This window comes from Nomascus leucogenys, chromosome 10, assembly GCF_006542625.1.
Source record: "Nomascus leucogenys isolate Asia chromosome 10, Asia_NLE_v1, whole genome shotgun sequence".
NCBI classification, from domain to species: domain Eukaryota; kingdom Metazoa; phylum Chordata; class Mammalia; order Primates; family Hylobatidae; genus Nomascus; species Nomascus leucogenys.
The window spans coordinates 60,988,452-61,007,872 of NC_044390.1; the positions used below are offsets into that span (position 1 = coordinate 60,988,452).

At 54.1% G+C, this 19,421-nt stretch overlaps 2 protein-coding genes across 5 annotated transcripts; one reads left to right on the forward strand and one right to left on the reverse strand.

The window, feature by feature from the left end:
• Positions 1 to 338: 338 nt before the first annotated feature.
• Positions 339 to 12,917, forward strand: ANGPTL6 (angiopoietin like 6). Its single transcript, XM_030820904.1, has 7 exons — positions 339 to 454; positions 2,766 to 2,853; positions 8,777 to 9,368; positions 10,410 to 10,590; positions 11,398 to 11,585; positions 11,659 to 11,929; positions 12,496 to 12,917. The coding sequence occupies exons 3-7, from the start codon at positions 8,787 to 8,789 to the stop codon at positions 12,684 to 12,686; spliced, it is 1,413 nt and encodes a 470-aa protein (XP_030676764.1). The 5' UTR covers positions 339 to 454; positions 2,766 to 2,853; positions 8,777 to 8,786; the 3' UTR covers positions 12,687 to 12,917.
• On the reverse strand, positions 12,024 to 19,152 carry SHFL (shiftless antiviral inhibitor of ribosomal frameshifting). Of its 4 annotated transcripts, XM_030820906.1 has the most exons (9): positions 18,827 to 19,152; positions 18,229 to 18,352; positions 17,981 to 18,030; positions 15,570 to 15,608; positions 15,217 to 15,366; positions 13,903 to 14,006; positions 13,626 to 13,780; positions 12,921 to 13,185; positions 12,024 to 12,823 (listed from the first exon to the last, which is right to left on the reverse strand). In XM_030820906.1, the coding sequence occupies exons 1-8, from the start codon at positions 18,845 to 18,847 to the stop codon at positions 12,953 to 12,955; spliced, it is 876 nt and encodes a 291-aa protein (XP_030676766.1). In that variant the 5' UTR covers positions 18,848 to 19,152; the 3' UTR covers positions 12,024 to 12,823; positions 12,921 to 12,952. The 4 variants fall into 4 exon arrangements, with proteins under 4 accessions (XP_030676766.1, XP_030676767.1, XP_030676765.1 ...); XM_030820907.1 differs by having other exon boundaries at positions 12,024 to 13,185; positions 13,626 to 13,672; XM_030820905.1 differs by having other exon boundaries at positions 12,024 to 13,185.
• Positions 19,153 to 19,421: the final 269 nt, after the last annotated feature.

Consider the following 19,421-nt stretch of genomic DNA (forward strand, 5'->3'; position numbering starts at 1 on the left):
GCCTCCCTGTGTCTCTCCCCATCTTCCCATCTCTCTCTGTCTCTCCCCATCTCCCCGTCTCTCCCTATCTCTGCCATCTCCCTATGTCTCTCCCACCTCCCTATGCCTCTCCCATCTCCATCTGTCTGACTCTGTGTATTCTTCAGCCCCTCTCTGTGACTTACGAAGTTCCCTCCCTCTCTACTGCCAGTGGGGAAGCCAGAAGGGGCTGAGGGTGGGGGGCCGAGGGGCCCAGTGTGGGGGCCCCAACCCAGGCCCAGAGCCCAGCCTGGCAGCCTCTCTCAGATCTGGGACGACCATTTCCTCTTTCAACCCTGGAGTCCACTCGAGTTACTCGGGAGCTCAGGACGGTGCAGACCAGGGGAAGGAGGCGGCTCTCCCAGCCTGTGGCTGGTCGTCGGTGGGGCCTTCAGACAGGTCTCGGACCCTGGGCCTGGGCTCTGCGGGGCTCTACGTGAGTTTCTTTGTACCCCTGGGAAATGACTGCATGGTTACTTCCCCCAGTTCCGTCCTCGTGTGATTTGACTTGTGTGAAAATGTGACCGAGTGTGTGGGAGACAGATGGGGGGACCTCTGTGGTGTGGTGGATAGGTTTCCGGGTGTCACCTGTGTGTACCTGTTTTGTATCTGTGCACTACTGTGTGATCACAAGAACCAGGATGTGGACAAGCCTGACACACAGATAAAGACCCACTCAGCCCACCCCATTTCCCTTTAAGTTGTAATGTGTGTGTGACCATATTTGGAACGTACAGTTGTTGCCTGAAACTGTGTTATGTTTCCAGCTGTGTCTTTTTTTAAATTTTTTTAATCAACGAGATATCTTTTATTTATGAAAGCATAGTTCCAATGCAGAAGTCAAGCTTTATGGTTATATATTAGGATAGGTTCAGATCCAATATGACAACGTTTAGCACTAACTTTAACATGTTAAACCTCTGACTCCTGAATGTTTTTCTCACTTAATATATTCTCTCCAATGACAAGCTGGTGTGCTTGGCTTCTTATGCTGAAAAATATATGCCTGAATTCTATAACAAGGTATTAACAAAATCATGAATAGTTAATTAAATAAGTGCCAGCACTACATAGAACTTACTGGCCACCAACTCAGAACCATAAAACCACACACACACACACACACACACACACACACACAAAGAAAGATAGCTATCACTGTACATATGAATACTGTCCAGCATATCAGATCAATTATCAAATCCAAGGTCTCTGGCGTTCTGTCTTACACTGTTGAATATATGAATGCTTCTCTATTATACTGACTTGTATTATTTTCAACAAATAATTACGTGGACTCAAAATCTTACATTTTTATTTCTTTTCTTTTTTTTCTTTTCTTTTTCTTTTCTGAGACAGTCTTACTCTGTCGCCCAGGCTGGAGTGCAGTGGCTCACTGCAACCTCCACCCCGCCGCGTTCAAGCGATTCTCCTGCCTCAGCCTCCTGAGTAGCTGGGATTACAGGCGTGGGCCACCACGCCTGGCGAATCTTTGTATTTTTAGTAAAGACAGGGTTTCACCATCTTGGCCAGGCTGGTCTTGAATTGCTGACCTCGTGATCTGCCTGCCTCGGCCTCCCAAAGTGCTGGGATTACAGGCGTGAGCCACTGCGCCCAGCCTTACATTTTTATTTCTAATTATAAAATCCAGATTAATCCAGAAAACATAAATCACATGTAACTGAGGTAGGGTTTTCACTTTAAGAATATACTGCTTCTACCACAATTTAAAATTTTACAGCTGTGTCTTTTATATTTATTTTTATTTTTATTCATTAATTCTTCAATTTATTGTTTATTTATTTATTTATTTATTTCTGAGATGGAGTTTCAGTCTTGTTGCCCAGGCTGGAGTGCGTGCAGTTGCTCGATCTCGGCTCATTGCAACCTCCGCCTCCTGGCTTCAAGCGATTCTCCTGCCTCAGCCTCCCGAGTAGTTGGGATTACTGGAGCATGCCACCACGCCCAGCTAATTTTTGTATTTTTAGTAGAGACGGGGTTTTAGCATGTTGGCCAGGATGGTTTCGAACTCCTGACCTCAGGTAATCCACCCGCCTCGGCCTCCCAAAGTGCTGGCTTTCAGGCATGAGCCACTGCACCCAGACTTTTGCTGGGTGTTCATGTGTGCGTGCGTGTGTATGTCTTTGTGTCCGCTCTGTTATGTGCCCATAAGTGTGTGACTGCTGTGGTGCACATGTGTGAGTTTCCGAGTCAAGCTACCTCGGCTGGCTGCTGTCCTGGTCTCTTTTTGGCTGTGTGACCGCAGGCAAGTCGCTTACCCTCTCTGAGCCTCAGTTTTCCCTGCCGTAAAATGAGGGTACATACAGAATCCAGCTCAGGTTGTGAGGATCAAATACATAAAAGGTGTGGAGAGTTTAGAGCCAAGCCCTACACACGCTGAGTCCCCAGAGATGTTCCTCATTCTATGTGTGGTGTGTGCGTGTCTGGGGCTGGGATCACGCCTGGCTGTCCTGCGGCCTGCAGCCTCCCACACTCTGGGCTCTGCATTGGAGTGTGTGGGGGAAGGGGAGGGATGTCCAGGACACTGACCTGTGTTATCAGGCTCTGGTGGCCTGGGCAGGGGTGTCTGGCAATTCTGTCTCATTTCTCACTCGGGAAATGCTAAATATTTATAGTTTGGGCTCCTGGGCCCAGCATCCCAGCTCCACTCCCAGGCTCTGGGGGCTGGGGAGTGGTTACCAAGGCTCCTCTCTCCTTCTGTCCCACTGCCCTCTCCCCTTCTCTAGCTCAGAGGCCCCACTGGACCCTGGGCTCTTCCTTGGATTCTTGTGTGTTTGGTGAGCTTCGCTGGATTCAGGGTCTTGGGCATCAGAGGTGAGAAGGTGGGAAGGTAGGTGGAGGTTGATTCTCACTGTGGGGAAACGCCAACCATAGCTTGGCTTGGGGGCCCCCAGGCCATCCTGCCACCCCAGGCTGAGAGTGCGAAAGGCAGTGGGTGTTATACATATGTCCCAGTTCTGGGGGGGTTGGTCAATCTCTGTTGTGGGGGTTGGGGCGTGTCAGTGATCAGGAGACAAGGAGAGGACCCCACCCCCGGACCCTTGTGAGCTCCGCTTGGTGTCTGAGTCCGGAAGTAAATGTGGCCATCTCCAGCCCAGAACCCTCCATGGCTCCTACCTGACTCAGAGTAAAACCCAAGTCCTCCTCCGGGCCCACAGGACCCTTCACACTTTGCCCTGTCACGTCTTACCTCCTTCGGCTTCCCTCCTCTCTGTTCTGGCCTCATAGACATTTCTGCCATTTCCTTTTTTTTTTTTTTTTTGAGACGGAGTCTCGCTCTGTCACCCAGCCTGGAGTGCAGTGGCGCGATCTCAGCTCACTGCAAGCTCCGCCTCCCGGGTTCACGCCATCCTCCTGCCTCAGCCTCCGGAGTGGCTGGGACTACAGGCACCCGCCACCACGCTCGGCTAATTTTTTTTTTTTTGTATTTTTAGTGGAGACAGGTTTTCACCGTGTTAGCCAGGATAGTCTTGATTTCCTGACCCCGTGATCCACCCACCTCGGCCTCCCAAGTGCTGGGATTACAGGCGTGAGCCACCGTGCCCGAACTATTTTTTTTTTTTTTGAGCCTTGCTCTGTCGCCCAGGCTGGAGTGCAATGGTGCCATCTTGGCTCACTGCAACATCCACCTCCTGAGTTCAAGCGACTCTCCCACCTCAGCCTCCTGAGTAGTAGCTGGGATTACAGGCATGCATTACCATGCCCAGCTAATTTTTGTATTTTTAGTAGAGACGGGGTTTCACCATGTTGGCCAGGCTGGTCTTGAACTCCCAACCTCAGGTAATCCTCCCGCCTCAGCCTCCCAAAGTGCTGAGATTACAGGAATGAGCCACCGCGCCTGGCCCCTTTCTGCCATTTCTTGGGTGCAATCTCAGGGCCTTTGCACCTGCCTGTTCCCTCTGCCTGGAATGCTCTTCCTCTTCTCTCTCTTCCTTCAGGTCTTTGCGAAAGTGTCACTTATCCTTTATTTTATTTTTTATTTTTATATTTAGTAGAAATGGGCTTTCACCGTGTTGGCCAGGCTGGTCTCAAACTCCTAGGCTCAAGCAATCCTCCTGCCTTGGCCTCCCAAAGTGCTGAAATTACAGGCATGAGGCACTGTTCATGGTCAAGTGTCACTTCTTCTGTGAGGCCTTTCCTGAGTCCTCTATTTTATTTTTTTGAGACAGAGTCTTTCGCTGTGTTGCCCAGGCTGGAGTGCAGTGGCGCAATCATGGCTCACTGCAACCTCTGCCTTCTGGGTTCAAGTGATTCTTGTGCCTCAGCCTCCTGAGTAGCTGAGACTACAGATGCGTGCCACTACACCTGGCTAATTTTTGTATTTTCAGTAGAGACAGGGTTTCGGCACATTAACCAAGCTGGTCTCAAACTCCTGGCCTCAAGTGATCCTCCCGCCTCAGCCTCCCAAAGTGCTGGGATTACAGGCGTGAGCCAGCACACCCAGTCCTGATTCCTCTATTAAATGTCCCCCACCCCCAGGACTGTCACCCTCTTTCCTTTTCCATTTTTCTGCTAAGCACGATTACCCTCTGACCTACCTAGCGGCTGTTTGACTTATTTCTCTGTTCTCCCAACTTGAATGTCAGCTCTGCAAGGGCAGGAATTTTGTCTGGGTTAAGGCTGTGTCCTCATTGCCTAAAACAGCATCCCTGGCACACAACAGACACTCAAGGCATCTGTCGTTGAATGCATGAATGAGGCAATGTGTGCTTGTACAGGCATCAAGAAGTGTAGGTTTAGGGCTGGTGTGGTCGCTCACATCTGTAATTTCAGCACTTTGGGAGTCCAAGGTGGGAGGATCACTTGAGCCCAGGAGTTTGAGACTAGCCTGGGCAATACAGTGAGACCCCCTCCCTACAAAAAAGTAGCTGGACATGGTGGTGCGCACCTGTAGTTCCAACCACTCAGGAGGCTGAGGCAGGAGGACCACTTGAGTGCAGGAGTTGGAGGCTACAGTGAGCTATGATTGCTCCACTGCACTCTAGCCTGGGCAACAGAGCACAACTCTGTCTCTTTTTTTTTTCTTCTTTTTTTAGATGGAGTCTCACCGGGTTGCCTAGGCTAGAAGGCAGTGGTGCAGTCTCAGCTCACTGCAGCCTCTGCCAGGTTCAAGCCATTCTTCTGCCTCAGCCTCCCGAGTAGCTGGGATTACAGGCATGCGCCACCACGCCCAGCTAATTTTTTGTATTTTTAGTAGAGACGGGATTTCACCCGTTGACCAGGCACCCTGTCTCTACTAAAAATACAAAAATTAGCTGGGTGTGGTGGCACATGCCTGTAATCCCAGCTACTTGGGAGGCTGAGGCACAAGAATCGCTTGAACCCGGGAGGTGGAGGTTGCAGTGAGCTGAGATTGCAGAGCGAGACTCCGTCTAAAAAAAAAAAAAAAAAAAGAGGGGGTGGGGGAGAGAGAGAGAGAGAGAGAGAGAGCGAGCTTGTATATGGAGGTACAACCCTAAATCTGCTGTTCAAGCAGCACTGCTGAGACTTGAATAAGGATAGGAAGGGAATGATGTTAAATTGTGAACAATGTTCCAGGCTGCAAAAACAGCAGGTACAAAGGACCTGAGGCTGGAACTTGCTTCGTGTGAGGAAGAGCATGGGAGGAGTGAAGGCAGGAGGGGATATGGCAGATAGTGCAAGTTTTTTTTTTTTTTTTTTTTGAGACGGAGTCTCGCTCTGTTGCCCAGGCTAGAGTGCAGCGGCACTATCTCGGCTCACTGCAAGCTCCACCTCCCGGGTTCACGCCATTCTCCTGCCTCAGCCTCCCGAATAGCTGGGACTACAGGCACCCACCACCACGCCCGGCTAATTTTTTTGTATTTTCAGTAGAGACGGGGTTTCACCGTGTTAGCCAGGATTGTCTCGATCTCCTGACCTCGTGATCCGCCCGCCTCCACCTCCCAAAGTGCTGGGATTACAGGCGTGAGCCACCGAGATAGCGCAACTTTTTTTTTTTTTGAGACGGAGTCTCACTCTGTCGCCCAGGCTGGAGATAGCGCAACTTTTTATGGACCATGGGTGGATTTGGGCTTTTCCTCTAAAGGAGGTGGGAGCCAAGAAGGATTCAGGGCAGAGGAGGGAGGGAGGGAGGTGAACTGACTCAGATGTTCACAGGCGCCCTCTGGCTGCTGTCGGGGAGACTAGACCTGGGGTTGAGGATGGAAATCCAGAGAGCAGGGAGGCAGCTGCTGTCATCCAGATGGTGTCTTGAGCTGGGAATTCAGGGAGGGTCTGGGGGCAGTGGGGAGTAGCGGGGACGTGGAGGAATTCAGGATCTAAACAGAAGAGCAGACAGGTCTGGCTGATGGATTAGATCTGCTGAGATGGGTTGGATCTGCTGGGATTTTGGTCCGAGGACGTGGAAGATAGGGTTTCCAATATCCGACTGATGGGAAAGCAGTTAGTGAGACGTTTCCCCCACCCCACCTCACCTCCTTGCACCCTGCTCCCTTTGCCTTTTTTTTTGTTTGTTTTTGTTTTTTGTTTGTTTGAGACAGTGTTTTGCTTTTGTTGCCCAGGCTGGAGTGCAGTGGTGCGATCTCGGCTCACTGCAACCTCCACCTCCCAGGTTCAAGCGATTCTCCTGCCTCAGCCTCCCAAGTAGCTGAGATTTCAGGCCTGTACCACCACACCTGGCTAATTTTGTACTTTCAGTAGAGACGGGGTTTCACTATGTTGGTCATGCTTGTCTCGAATTCCTGACCTCAGGTGATCCATCCACCTTGGCCTCCCAAACTGCTGGGATTACAGACATGAGCCACAGCACCTCGCCTCCCTTTGCTTTTGCTTTAACCTCTCCCAGGTTGCTTTAATACATCAGGCAGGGTCCAGTCTCAGAGCTTTTGCACTTAGGTCTCCTCCTCCACCAGGCCTTCCCTTTAGGCAACCCCCTCCTCTCAAGCTACCCCTGCACAGACCTCCATATTCTTTACCTAGTTTGCTGTTTTTTGTTATTGTTTTGTTTTAAGAGACAGAGTTTGCTCTGTTGTCCCCAGGCTGGAGTGCAATGCTGCAATCATAGCTCACTGCAGCTTCAAACTCCTGGCCTCAATCGATCCTCCTGCCTCTGCCTCCCAAAGAGCTGGGATTACAGGTGTAAGCCACTGAGCCCAGATTTACGAAATAGTTTAAAAATTAGCAGGGCATGATGGGTCACACCTGTAATCTCAGCATTTTGGGAGGCAGAGGTGGATCACTTGAGGCCAGGGGAGACCAGCCTGGGCAACATAGCAAGACCCTGATTCTACAGAAAATTTAAACATTAGCCAGATGTGGTTCTGTGCACTTGCAGTTCCTCTTTTTTTTTTTTTTTTTTTTTTTTTTTTGGTAGAGACATGGTCTGGATACATTGCCCAGTCTGGAGTCTGGCTTGAATTCCTGGCCTCAAGCAGTCTTCCCGCCTTAACACAGGCCTGAGCCGCCTCACCAGTCCTACTGTTATTTTTATTTTTATTATTTTATTTATTTTTTTTGAGACGGAGTCTCGCTCTGTCACCCAGGCTGGACTGCAGTGGCGCGATCTTGGCTCACTGCAAGCTCTGCCTCCCAGGTTCACGCCATTCTCCTGCCTCAGCCTACCGAGTAGCTGGGACTATAAGTGCCCGCCACCATGCCCAGCTAATTTTTTGTATTTTTAGTAGAGACGGGGTTTCACTGTGTTAGCCAGGATGGTCTTGATCTCCTGACCTCGTGATCCACCTGCCTCGGCCTCCCAAAGTGCTGGGATTACAGGAGTGAGCCACTGCACCCAGCCCTACTGTTATTTTTAGCATTTAACATTGTCTAATATACTCTATTCATCCTATACAGTACGTATTTTTTTTGCCCACCAGGGGAGGGATTTTTGTCTGTTTTGTTCCTAAATGTATTCCCAGTGCCTAGAAAGGGGGCTGGCACACATTTGTGCCTAGTGACTGCTTTTTTTTTTTTTTTTTAGACAGAGTCTTGCTCTGTTGCCCAGGCTGGAGTGCAGTGGCGTGATCACAGCTCACTGCAGCCTGGAACTCCTGGGCTCAGGCGATCTTGGGATGACAAGCCCTTGCCACCATGCCCAGCTAATTTTTGTATTTTTTGTATAGACAGGGTCTCTCTGTGTTGTCTAGGCTGGTCTCCAACTCCTAGGCTCAAGTGATCAGCCCGCCTCGGCCTCCCAAAGTGCTGGAATTACCGGCCTGAACTGCCCCATCAGCCTTGTTTTTGTTCTTATTTATTTTTGAGATGGGGTATCACTTTGTTGCCCGGGCTGGAGTGCAGGGGAGCGATCTTGGCTCACTAAAGCCTTGAACTCCTGGGCTCAAGTGATCCTCCTGCCTCAGCCTCCCGAACAGCTGGGATCAGAGGTGTGCACCACCACGTCTGGCTAATTTTTAATTTTTTTGTAGAGACAGGGGTCTCCCCATGTTGCCCAGGCTGGTCTCGAACTCCTGGTCTCAAGCGATCCTCTCGCCTCGGCCTCCCAAAGTGCTGAGCTTGCAGGCGTGAGCTACCGCTCCCGGCCTCCCTGTCGAATGAATGAATGCATGAGATGCGTCATCCGGCCTGGCGCCAGGAGCTCGGTGTTGAAGCCAGAGTGGGATCACCCTGGGGCACTCCAGCCGCGGGGGGAATGAGATGGGGACTGGAATTATGGGCCCGGGACACCGCGGGTGTAGACGCGCGCATCCCCGCGTGGAAGCGGAGGGGTCTGCCTGGGCTCCAGCACCCCGTCTTCCTCCCATTTCTCCTCTGCCTGCAGGTCTGCCGCGATGGGGAAGCCCTGGCTGCGTGCGCTAGAGCTGCTGCTCCTGCTGGGCGCGTGGTGGGCGCGGGCGGGCGCTCCGCGCTGCACCTACACCTTCGTGCTGCCCCCGCAGAAGTTCACCGGCGCCGTGTGCTGGAGCGGCCCCGCGTCCACGCGGGCGGCGCCCGAGGCCGCCAACGCCAGCGAGCTGTCAGCGCTGCGCATGCGCGTCGGCCGCCACGAGGCGTTGTTACGCGAGCTGCAGAGGCTGGCGGCGGCCGACGGCGCCGTGGCCGGCGAGGTGCGCGCGCTGCGCAAGGAGAGCCGCGGCCTGAGCGCGCGCCTGGGCCAGTTGCGCGCGCAGCTGCAGCACGAGGCGGGGCCCGGGGCGGGCCTGGGGTCGGATCTGGGGGCGGAGCCTGCCGCGGCGCTGGCGCTGCTCGGGGAGCGCGTGCTTAACGCGTCCGCCGAGGCTCAGCGCGCCGCCGCCCGCTTCCACCAGCTGGACGTCAAGTTCCGCGAGCTGGCGCAGCTCGTCACCCAGCAGAGCAGTCTCATCGCCCGCCTGGAGCGCCTGTGCCCGGGAGGCGCGGGCGGGCAGCAGCAGGTAACCTCGCAGCCTCCCCGGAGAACAGCATCGTCTGTGAAATGGGGCTTTTGCAAACCCACGATCTCTTATCCACAGTTCTGAAATCCGCAAAACCCTGAAAACCGGATTCCTACTCGCCCTTTCTGATAACTTATTTGTGTCAAAAAGTGACTGGTGGCTATTTATAGTCTTTGCTTAACCACTTAATGTGAATAGTCATAGGATCCTATAATTAAGCATATCATTATCACGTAAAGACCAAAACCCCTTTAGGAGTGTTATGTATATTCTATAACACATGCATATACATAACTCTCCCTGTGTCACTGTGTCTAAATCCAGCCGTGTTATTCTGAATTCTGGAACGTGTCCGGGTCTGGGTTTGGGATAAGAGAATGTTGCCCTGTGACAGTCCCTACGTTACAGGGTTGGTGAGAGGAGTCAGTAAGTTAGATACTGTTGGATGTGTTCTTATTATCCCTACTTTACAGAGGAGGCTGGGGCACAGATCAGTTAAGCCATGAGCACCAAGAGCCGGTATTTAAGCCCAGCTCCGTCTGCACTTTATTTTTTTTATTTTATTTTTGAGATGGAGTCTCGCTCTGCCGCCTAGGCTGGAGTGCAGCGGTGCGATCTTGGCTCACTGCAACCTCCACCTCCCAGGTTCAAGCGATCCTCCTACCTCAACCTTCCGAGTAGCTGGCATTACAGGCGTGAGCCACCATACTCAGTTAACTTTTTTTGTATTTTTAGTAGAGACGGAGGTTTCACCATGTTGGTCAGGCTGGTCTCGAACTCCTGACCTCAGGTGATCCGCCCGCCTCGGCCTCCCAAAGTGCTGGGATTACAGGCGTGGGCCATCGCGCCCAGCCTGTCTGCACTTTAAAGCCAAGTTGTTTAGCTTGTGGGGAGGATCATTCCTAGGGCTGGGACACCCCCACTGCCAGATGTCCAGGTCATTTGGGAGCTGGGAGATTTATCCACCATTTCTGCCCCTGAGACCAGGCCTCCTGGCCTGAGGGTTAGTGCAATTACACCTGACTTTCTCTGTCACCCCAGGTCCTGCCGCCACCCCCACTGGTCCCTGTGGTTCCGGTCCGTCTTGTGGGTAGCACCAATGTCACCAGTAGGATGCTGGACCCAGCCCCAGAGCCACAGAGAGACCAGACCCAGAGACAGCAGGAGCCCCTGGCTTCTCCCATGCCTGCAGGTCACCCTGCTGTCCCCACCAAGCCTGTGGGTGAGTCAATATTAGGGCTGAGGAATTGTGGGTAGAGGAAAATTGAGGAGTCAGGATTTTAGTGGCAGATTTCTCTCATTGTGAGAGGACCGGAAGAAATGATACTCTTATTCTGATTAAAAATAAGACCAAACTTCTAAGGTGTGAAAATAGGAGAAACAAGAAATAGAAGAGGAGGGACTCTTATTTTAGTGAGGCTATGGTAGATTTAGGACTGCTACTTTGGTAATGGTGAGGAGACCATAAAAAACTAGGGTTTAAGAACCCCAGAGTTAGCCGGGCACGATGGCTCACGCCTGTAATCCCAGCACTTTTTGGGAGGCCAAGGCGGGCAGATCACGAGGTCAGGAGATCAAGACCATCCTGGCTAACACGGTGAAACCCCATCTCTACTAAAAATACAAAAAATTAGCTGGGCATGGTGGCGGGTGCCTGTAGTCCCAGCTGGTCGGGAGGCTGAGGCAGGAGAATGGCGTGAACCCACGAGGCAGAGGTTGCAGTGAGCCCTGATCGTGCCACTGCACTCCAGCCTGGGCGACAGAGTGAGACTCCATCTCAAAAAAAAAAAGAACCCCAGACTTGACATTTCCTCTGGTTAGAGACAAGGGACCCAGATTCTTAGGTAAGGAAATGGCTATTGGAGCTTGGATTCTGGTGAGGAAATGGGAGAGGCAGGACTCTTTGGTAGAAAAGTGGGAGAGGCAGGACTCTTATTCTGGTGAGGGGACCTGTGAGAATCTCGACTCTTGCTCCAGTAAGGGATTGGTCAGCCCAGGCTGTGCCTCCCCCATATCCCTGTGCCCACAGGCCCATGGCAGGATTGTGCAGAGGCCCACCAGGCAGGCCATGAACAGAGTGGAGTGTATGAACTGAGACTGGGCCGCCATGTGGTGTCAGTATGGTGTGAGCAGCAGCTGGAGGGTGGAGGCTGGACTGTGATCCAGCGGAGGCAAGATGGTTCAGTCAACTTCTTCACTACCTGGCAGCACTATAAGGTGGGCACAGGTGGGCAGAGGCAGGGAAGGGGAGGGAGCCTGTTCTGGCTTCCTGACTTTCCTGCCCTGCCAGGCGGGCTTTGGGCGGCCAGATGGAGAATACTGGCTGGGCCTTGAACCCGTGTATCAGCTGACCAGCCGTGGGGACCATGAGCTGCTGGTCCTCCTGGAGGACTGGGGGGGCCGTGGAGCACGTGCCCACTATGATGGCTTCTCCCTGGAACCTGAGAGTGACCACTACCGCCTGCGGCTTGGCCAGTACCATGGTGATGCTGGAGACTCTCTTTCCTGGCACAATGACAAGCCCTTCAGCACCGTGGATAGGGACCGAGACTCCTATTCTGGTAAGGAGAACTCTTATTCTGGTGGGAGGATAGGGGAGGCGGGACTCCTTGTGAGGGAATGAAAGGAGGTAGGGTAGGTAAGACGCCCCTCTGGTAAGTATCAGGATAAGCAAGCTTTTATTCTGTCAAGAGAACAAAGGTCAGGACTTTTATCCTGGTGGGAAGATGGGGAGTCCAGATTCCTTCTCTGATGAGGCAAAAAAAGAATCAAGACTCCAAGTGAAGGGCAGAGGGTGAGAGCTAGTACTCTTATTCTAGAAAGGAAGTAGATAATTTTCTTTTCTTTGATAAAGGAATGAACGGTAGACTCCTAGTTTGCAGAAAAGGTGGGAAAGGTGTGACTTGTACTTTGGTAAGGAGATAGGGAAGGAATTAAGGCTATTACTCTGAAGAAAGTTGGGGGGCCAGGGCTCCTATTTTTTTGCTGAGGAGATGGAATATCGGGGCTTGTATTCAATAAGAATGGGAGGGGCCAGGGGATGCCTGGCAAAAGCCTTGCACTGTGAGGTGCGGGTAGAGGCTTTTATTCTGGTGAGAGGACATGGACTCTCTCTCTCTCCCCTCAGGTAACTGTGCCCTGTACCAGCGGGGAGGCTGGTGGTACCATGCCTGTGCCCACTCCAACCTCAACGGTGTGTGGCACCACGGCGGCCACTACCGAAGCCGCTACCAGGATGGTGTCTACTGGGCTGAGTTTCGTGGTGGGGCATACTCTCTCAGGAAGGCCGCCATGCTCATTCGGCCCCTGAAGCTGTGACTCTCTGTTCCTCTGTCCCCTAGGCCCCAGGGGACATTGGTCAGCAGGAGCCCAAGTTGTTCTGGCCACACCTTCTTTGTGGCTCAGTGCCAATGTGTCCCACAGAACTTCCCACTGTGGATCTGTGACCCTGGGCACTGAAAATGGGACCCAAGAATCCCCCGTTAATATCTTGGCCCCAGATGGCTCCCCAAGGTCACTCATATCTTATAATAACACAAAGTAGCCACAGACCGTGTCTGGTTTGTATCTGCACCCGGCAGGGGTCACTCCCTGGGCCCGCCCTCCTCGTCCTCCACCTCCTCCTCTTCCTCCTCCTCCTCCTTCAGGTCCTCCAGGATGAGGTTGTCCAGGTCTTCCAGGAGGCCGCCCTGGCTCAAGCAGGTGGCCACAGTGGAGCCACTGCTAATGTGAGGGTTGCTGGGGTGGAGCACTTTGGGCAGGTGGTTCTGCTTCCGGCTCTTGGGGTGAGCACAGGATGTCCCAGGCACGTGGGGCTCTAGGGAGGGAGAGGTGCTGCAGACATGGGGCTGGAGGTCCCATGAGAGTCTGGGGAGGAGGGGACTTAGGCCACCCGGGGCTCTAGGGAGGAGCTGAGACCACAAGATACGGGGACCAGCGCAACTTGACATTCAGGGATGTCGAAGATACAGGAGACCCGGGGACATGGGGGTCACCTGAGATTACAGGGGACAAAACAGGGACCCCAAACCCAGAGACCATGGGGGCAGAGGCCATGGGGACCCTCAGGCATGGGCCACTGGGGTGAAACCTCAGAGCCTCGTGGGCAAGACCACGGAGACTGGGGGGGTCATGGAAGCCATGTGGAAGCAGTGGCTGCTGCTGTGGGAGACGAAGTGGACTGAGTGGAGATTTGGGGACTTAAAGGCACAGAAGGGGACAAAGACTGTCCAGGCTGCTGGGGGAGAAGAGCCTCACCTCGCCGGTTGTAGCAGTCGGCAGCTGAGCAGGAGTGAGTGTGGGTGCTGCGGCGATCCGGGTCCCGGTCCCAGCGCGGGGGGAGGATCCGTGTTGGATACACGGGGAAGCCGCACCCGTAGCAGGGGGACGGGGACCCCATCTGTGCCCAGCCCCTGGGGGCGGGCAGGGCTGTGAGGGTCCGAGGGCGAGGCTGGGCCAGGGTGGGGCCAGGGCAGGGAGGGGCAGGGCTGGGGTAGGGCAGGGCTGAGGGGGAGCTGGGGGTCAGCGCCCTCACCGGAAGTTGTGCCGACACTTCGGGCAGTGGAACTCAGCCAGGCCCCACATCTTGTCAGCTGGCACTGGCTCGTAGCGCTTCCGGCATTTCCGGCACCGGGACACCTGGTGGTGGTGGGGAGGGAGGTACAGAGAGGGGACCAAGGATTGTCAGAGGTGTCTGAGGTTGGGGTCAGGGCTAGCAGTGTGCTGCAGTGGCTGGCCTCAGCTTGAGCAACCCAACTCAATCAGTGACTTCACGTGGGTAGCCTGATATTGACCATGGTGGGAATATTTACACCACAGAAATTGGCAAACACTACACATCTTGGCTTCCTGCCTCTTTTGCAAGAACTAGTTAAGCATTGACCAGAAGTGAACTACTGGTCAGGAGGTTCAGAGGCCAGATTTGGGGCTGTGTTTTTGAGGTCAGATTTGGTTTCTTTTCTTTCTTTCTTTTTTTTTTTAGAGACAGAGTCTCGCTCTGTCACCCAGGCTGGAATGCAGGGTTGTGATCATGGCCCACTGCAGCCTCGACCTCATCCCCACCTGCTCAAACTATCCTCCCACCTCAGCCTCCTGAGTAGTTGGGACCACAGGGACACATCACCACTCCCAGCTAATTAAAAAAAATTTTTTTTTGCCAGGTGCAGTGGCTCATGCCTGTAATGCCAGCACTTTGGGAGGCTGAGGCGGTAGATTGCTTGAGCCCAGGAGTTTGAAACCAGCTTGGGCAACATGGCAAAACCCCATCTCCATACATACACAATAAAAATACAAAAATTAGCCAAGTGTGGTGGCACAGGCCTGTAGTCCCAGCTACTTGGGAGGTTGAGGTGGGAGGATCACCTGAGCCCAGGAGGTGGAGGCTGCAGTGAGCTATGATCCCGCCACTGTACTCCAGTCTGGGTGACAGGGCGAGACCCCATGTCTTCAAAACAAATTTTTTTTGGAGACAGGGTCTCGCCCTGTCACCCAAGCTGGTCTCAAACTCCTAAGTTCAAGCGATCCTCCCTACTTAGCCTCCCAAAACACTGAGATTGCAGCCATGAGCCACTGCGCCTGGTCAGGCTTGATTTCTGTAGTAGCTGTTCAATTGTGGGTCAAGGGTCAGGCTCTGGGGTAAGGAGGTATTGGGCTTCTCACATTTAAGGTCAGAAGTCCAGTCCTGGGTCAGGGGTTGGGATCAGAGATCAAGGCTGAGCTCTAAGTTTGGACGTCAGGGATTGGACTCTCAGTGATTGAAATCCTTAGGTCAGAGGTACAGTCACTGAGGATGGGAGTCAGGAGTGGAGTTTGGGACAGTCAAAGTCAAGGTTAAGTTTTGGGTCATCACCTCCTTCCGCTGGGGCACACGGCGCCACCAGACATGGTCGCAGGAGGAGCAGGCAAACTGCCGGTCCACAGCAGGGATAAGGTCGTCCTGGGCACGTTGAAACATGCGTAGGTTGGCTTCTGTCAGTGGCAGGAGGGAGGTGGCCACTGCCTGTGGAATGGGGCAGGTGGGGATGAGGTGGGGGGGGTGTCACCCCTTCTGCACCAACATGAGCATCAGCCCTCCTTTCCCTACAGATGAGTCCTCTTCCTGCCCCGGTGAATATCTCCCCTCCTGCCCTAATGGACATCCTTCTGTGCCTGCAGATGTCCCCCTCCCCACTTCCCCATCCCAAGCCCTAGCCACCAACTCACCTGAATGTCCCGGTCCTGTTTCATATCTTCTGGTGGATCCTGGGTGGAGATAGCAGAGGCAGAAACTGGGGATGGGGCTCAGGCCTCTTTCCACCCGTTTGCTGGGGGAGGCCCCCGGCCGCAAGGAGAGTAGGGTGCCCCTAACTCGCCAGGAGTTCACAGAGCACCACTCACTTATTGAGAGCCAGGTGTGTGGCCTCGGTTGTCCTCATAGCAGCCCTGAGAGGTGGGCACACCTGTTACCTTATTGCTCAGATGGGGAAACTGAGGCTTAGGGGAGGGCTTGCCTGAGTGAGGCCAGCCTGACCCCGTACTGACTTCCTGCCTGCAAATGCCACATGCTTGTTGGTGTTGTGACATATCGCCCCTTTGAGGCCACGTTGTGCTCGGCTAAGTGGTGGGGATCTGGATTGTGAGAGATGTGGGTTCGAATCCCAGCTGTATCACTTCCAGCTGTGGGGACTTGGGCAAGCCACTCCCTGCCCCCTGGGTTCCCACTGACAGGCATGTTAGAGCCCAGGCTCTGACTCCAGGTGGCCAGGGTTCAAATCGCAGCTGCCACCTGCTTGCTGGCAAGTGACTTCAGCTTCAGTTTCTTTGTGAAATGGGGATAAATAATAGGACCTGTCTCCTGGGGTCAATGTGGTGATGAAATAAATCAATTCCTGGAGTCTTGCCATGTGGGAAGTACTCAATGAATGCTACCCTCTGCTAATAATATTATTGTTAATTATTATTATTATTATTATATTTTTGAGACGGAGTTTCGCCCTTGTCGCCCAGGCTGGAGTGCAATGGCACAGTCTCGGCTGACTGCAACCTCTGCCTCCTAGGTTCAAGTGATTCTTCTGCCTTAGCCTCCCAAGTAGCTGGGATTACAAGCATGCACCACCACGCCCAGCTAATTTTTTGTATTTTTAGTAGAGAAAGGGTTTCACTGTGTTGGCCAGGCTAATCTCGAACTCCTGACCTCAAGTGATCTGCCCGCCTCAACCTCCCAAAGTGCTGGAATTACAGGCGTGAGCCACCACACATGGCCCCTCTGCTATCATTTTTATCATACTTTTATATGTATAAATGTAGACTATGATACATGTTTTATTATACTCTGGTTTTGTTTGTTTGTTTGTTTTTGTTTCTTTGAGACAGAGAATCGCTCTGTTGCCCAGGCTGGAGTGCAGTGGCGCAATCTCGGCTCTCTGCAAGCTCCGCCTCCCGGGTTCATGCCATTCTCCTGCCTCAGCCTCCTGAGTAGCTGGGACTACAGGGGCCCGCCACCACACCCAGCTAATTTTTTTTTCTTGTATTTTTAGTATAGACGGGGTTTCACCATGTTAGCCAGGATGGTCTCAATCTCCTGACCTCATGATCCACCTGCCTTGGACTCCCAAAGTGCTGGGATTACAGGTGTGAGCCACCGCACCTGGCATTTTTTTTTTTTTTTTTTTTTTGAGACAGAGTTTCGCTCTTGTTGCCCAGGCTAGAGTGCAATGGCGTGATCTCAGCTCACTGCAACCTCCGCCTCCCAGGTTCAAGCGATTCTCCTGCCTCAGCCTCCCCAGTAGCTGGGATTACAGGCATGCGCCACCATGCCCAGCTAATTTTGTATTTTTTAGTAGAGATGGGTTTCTCCATGTTGGTCAGGCTGGTCTCAAACTCCAGACCTCAGGTGATCCGCCCGCCTTGGCCTCCCAAAGTGTTGGGATTGCAAGTATGAGCCACCGTGCCTGGCCTATTATACTCTTTAACGGCTCTACACTGAGCCTTTCAGGCAGGCTAAATCTACAGTGTTCTCATCACCAAAGCTGTCAAAGAAGCAAAGTAGCCATGATGCACCTGTGCTTCAAAGCCATTCATTCATTCATTCATTCATTCATTCATTCATTCATTCAACACAAGGGTTCCGTTCCCCTGCCTCTCCCTCCTCCCCAGTCCTCTGCTCATCCCAGCCTTTCTAGAGACTGCCACTAACAACCCTTCCCCACCTCCCAGCCTTTGCTTATGCCATTCCCTCCCCCACCCCAAGACCCCTGCCTTTCTTTCCCTTTCCCCTCCCAGGGCTTACTCCTCCCCATCCTTTAAGACTTGGTACCTCCTCCTCCAGTAAGTCTTCTCTGACCTCTGCGCCCCCCCTACGATGGCAATAATCCTGGCTCCTTTCATTGCCTAGTTTCATGGCTCTCTCCCCCATTGAATACAATCAGCACATAATGAGCGCCTACTGTTTGCAGGCTCCCTGGCCGGACAAATGATGGAGAGGTGAAAAAGTGAGATTGGGTGATGAGTTATGGACAGACAATGCCTGGTCCCTCCTGTTTCAGAGGAGGGTCAGTCACCATGAACGGGTCGGGTCCCCCCTCTTGCTTTCCCTCCCGTGACCCGGTCCTTCGCGAGGGGAGGGGACAGGTTACCTGGGCATCCAGATCGTTACTTAGTTCTTGACCATCTTTTTGCTTTACCCCTGCGGGGAAGAGTGCGTATAAGGGAAGGGCCCTTGAAGGGTCTGTGGGAGTTCCAGGCCACCCAGAGCCCCGACGCAGAGCCTCCCCGAGGCTGAGACCTCCGGGGGAGGTGATCTCAACGCCTCTCCCTAGACCACGCCCCCTCGGCGCTCCCACGCGCCGTCCCCGCACCAGGCCTGGGACCCCCGCAGCCTCACCGTACACGATGGAGCGCCCCACTCCCGTGTGGTCGCTGCCAAATTTCCTCATCAGAGCCCCCGCCTTCTTGGAGGATACCTTCCCATGAAACTTCTCCCGGAGGCGCCGGACGCTCTTCTCCAGCTGGGATGGGGACAGGGGGGTTCCGGTGGGGGAAGGGGAAAGGCGATCATCCCTCCCCCACCTCTAGGCAGGGTTCTCCCGGCCCGAACTTGACCCTTGGTTTTGGCCTCCGCTGCCCCCCCCCTTTCATCCCTCTACGGCATTTCCTGGAAAAAGCCAAAGTCCCCACAGTGCTTTGGGGGAGGGCGCAGACTGGGGCGAGCGTCCCAGCCTAAGGTGGGGGGGCGGCCAGGTTATCTCTGGCCTCTGACCTTTGACCCTGCAGCCCCCGCTTTTCCTCGGGGAGGCCTCATTTCGCTCTGGGGAAACGTGGGAGTCACTTTCCTTTTCAAGGGGGGCGAGCGTCAGGCAGGGGTAAGGATCTGGGGTTCTAGGATGGGGGTCCCCAGGAACTGCGAAGACCCCTCCGCACCTCCTGGCCGCTCCTCGGGGTCTGTCGCGGCTGCCCCCGGCCCAGCTGTAGCCATCTCTTACCTCCACACCTTCCTGAGACATGGTGGCGGCGGCGCAGTTCCCCGCGAGGGTCCGCACTGCGCGGCTCAGCCGCCCCCCTACCTGGGCGCGCCCGTCGGTCCAGCAGCCGCGCAGGGCAGGGGGCGGTGCCTCGGGGCCGGCTCCGCCCTTCCTCCCCGGCCCCTGTTTCGCTTTCGATTCAGGGGGGACCGGGCGCGCTGGCTCCGCCCTGGCTCCGCCTCTGCTCTTGCTCCCCAAACCCAGGCGGGCGCCCCGGGTCTGCACCTTGCGGCGGAGCGCGCAGACCTCGGACGGGGGAGGCGGCGCGGCCTCTGCAGTCGGTCACATGTCCCCACGCTGCGCGGGGTCCGCGTCTTCACGTCCCTCGTGGGGGCGGGGCCGCATCGGAAGGCCGCGGCGAGGCCCCGCGCCCCCCCACCCAGCGCGCGCTCCCCCAGTTCATCACCCTCCTCTCTGTCCTCCCTCCTTCCCCGGGAATCTGGCGCTCGTGAGGACCTGGGCCCTTTTCCTACCCTGAGTCTCTGCCCTAGCTACGGTCACCTCTCTGAACCTCAGTTTACCCCTCTGTGAAATGGGGAGGATCCTGGTGTGTACA

Excerpts from the sequence above, each read along its gene's own strand:
- ANGPTL6 (XM_030820904.1), top strand. The coding sequence starts at position 8,787 with ATGGGGAAGCCCTGGCTGCGTGCGCTAGAGCTGCTGCTCCTGCTGGGC. Across the intron at positions 9,369-10,409 it reads GCGCGGGCGGGCAGCAGCAG|GTCCTGCCGCCACCCCCACT; the intron begins GTAACCTCGCAG and ends CTGTCACCCCAG. Across the intron at positions 11,930-12,495 it reads GGACCGAGACTCCTATTCTG|GTAACTGTGCCCTGTACCAG; the intron begins GTAAGGAGAACT and ends CTCTCCCCTCAG.
- SHFL (XM_030820906.1), bottom strand. The coding sequence starts at position 18,847 with ATGTCTCAGGAAGGTGTGGAG. Across the intron at positions 18,353-18,826 it reads TGTCTCAGGAAGGTGTGGAG|CTGGAGAAGAGCGTCCGGCG; the intron begins GTAAGAGATGGC and ends TCCCCATCCCAG. Across the intron at positions 15,367-15,569 it reads AACAGGACCGGGACATTCAG|GCAGTGGCCACCTCCCTCCT; the intron begins GTGAGTTGGTGG and ends CCCATTCCACAG.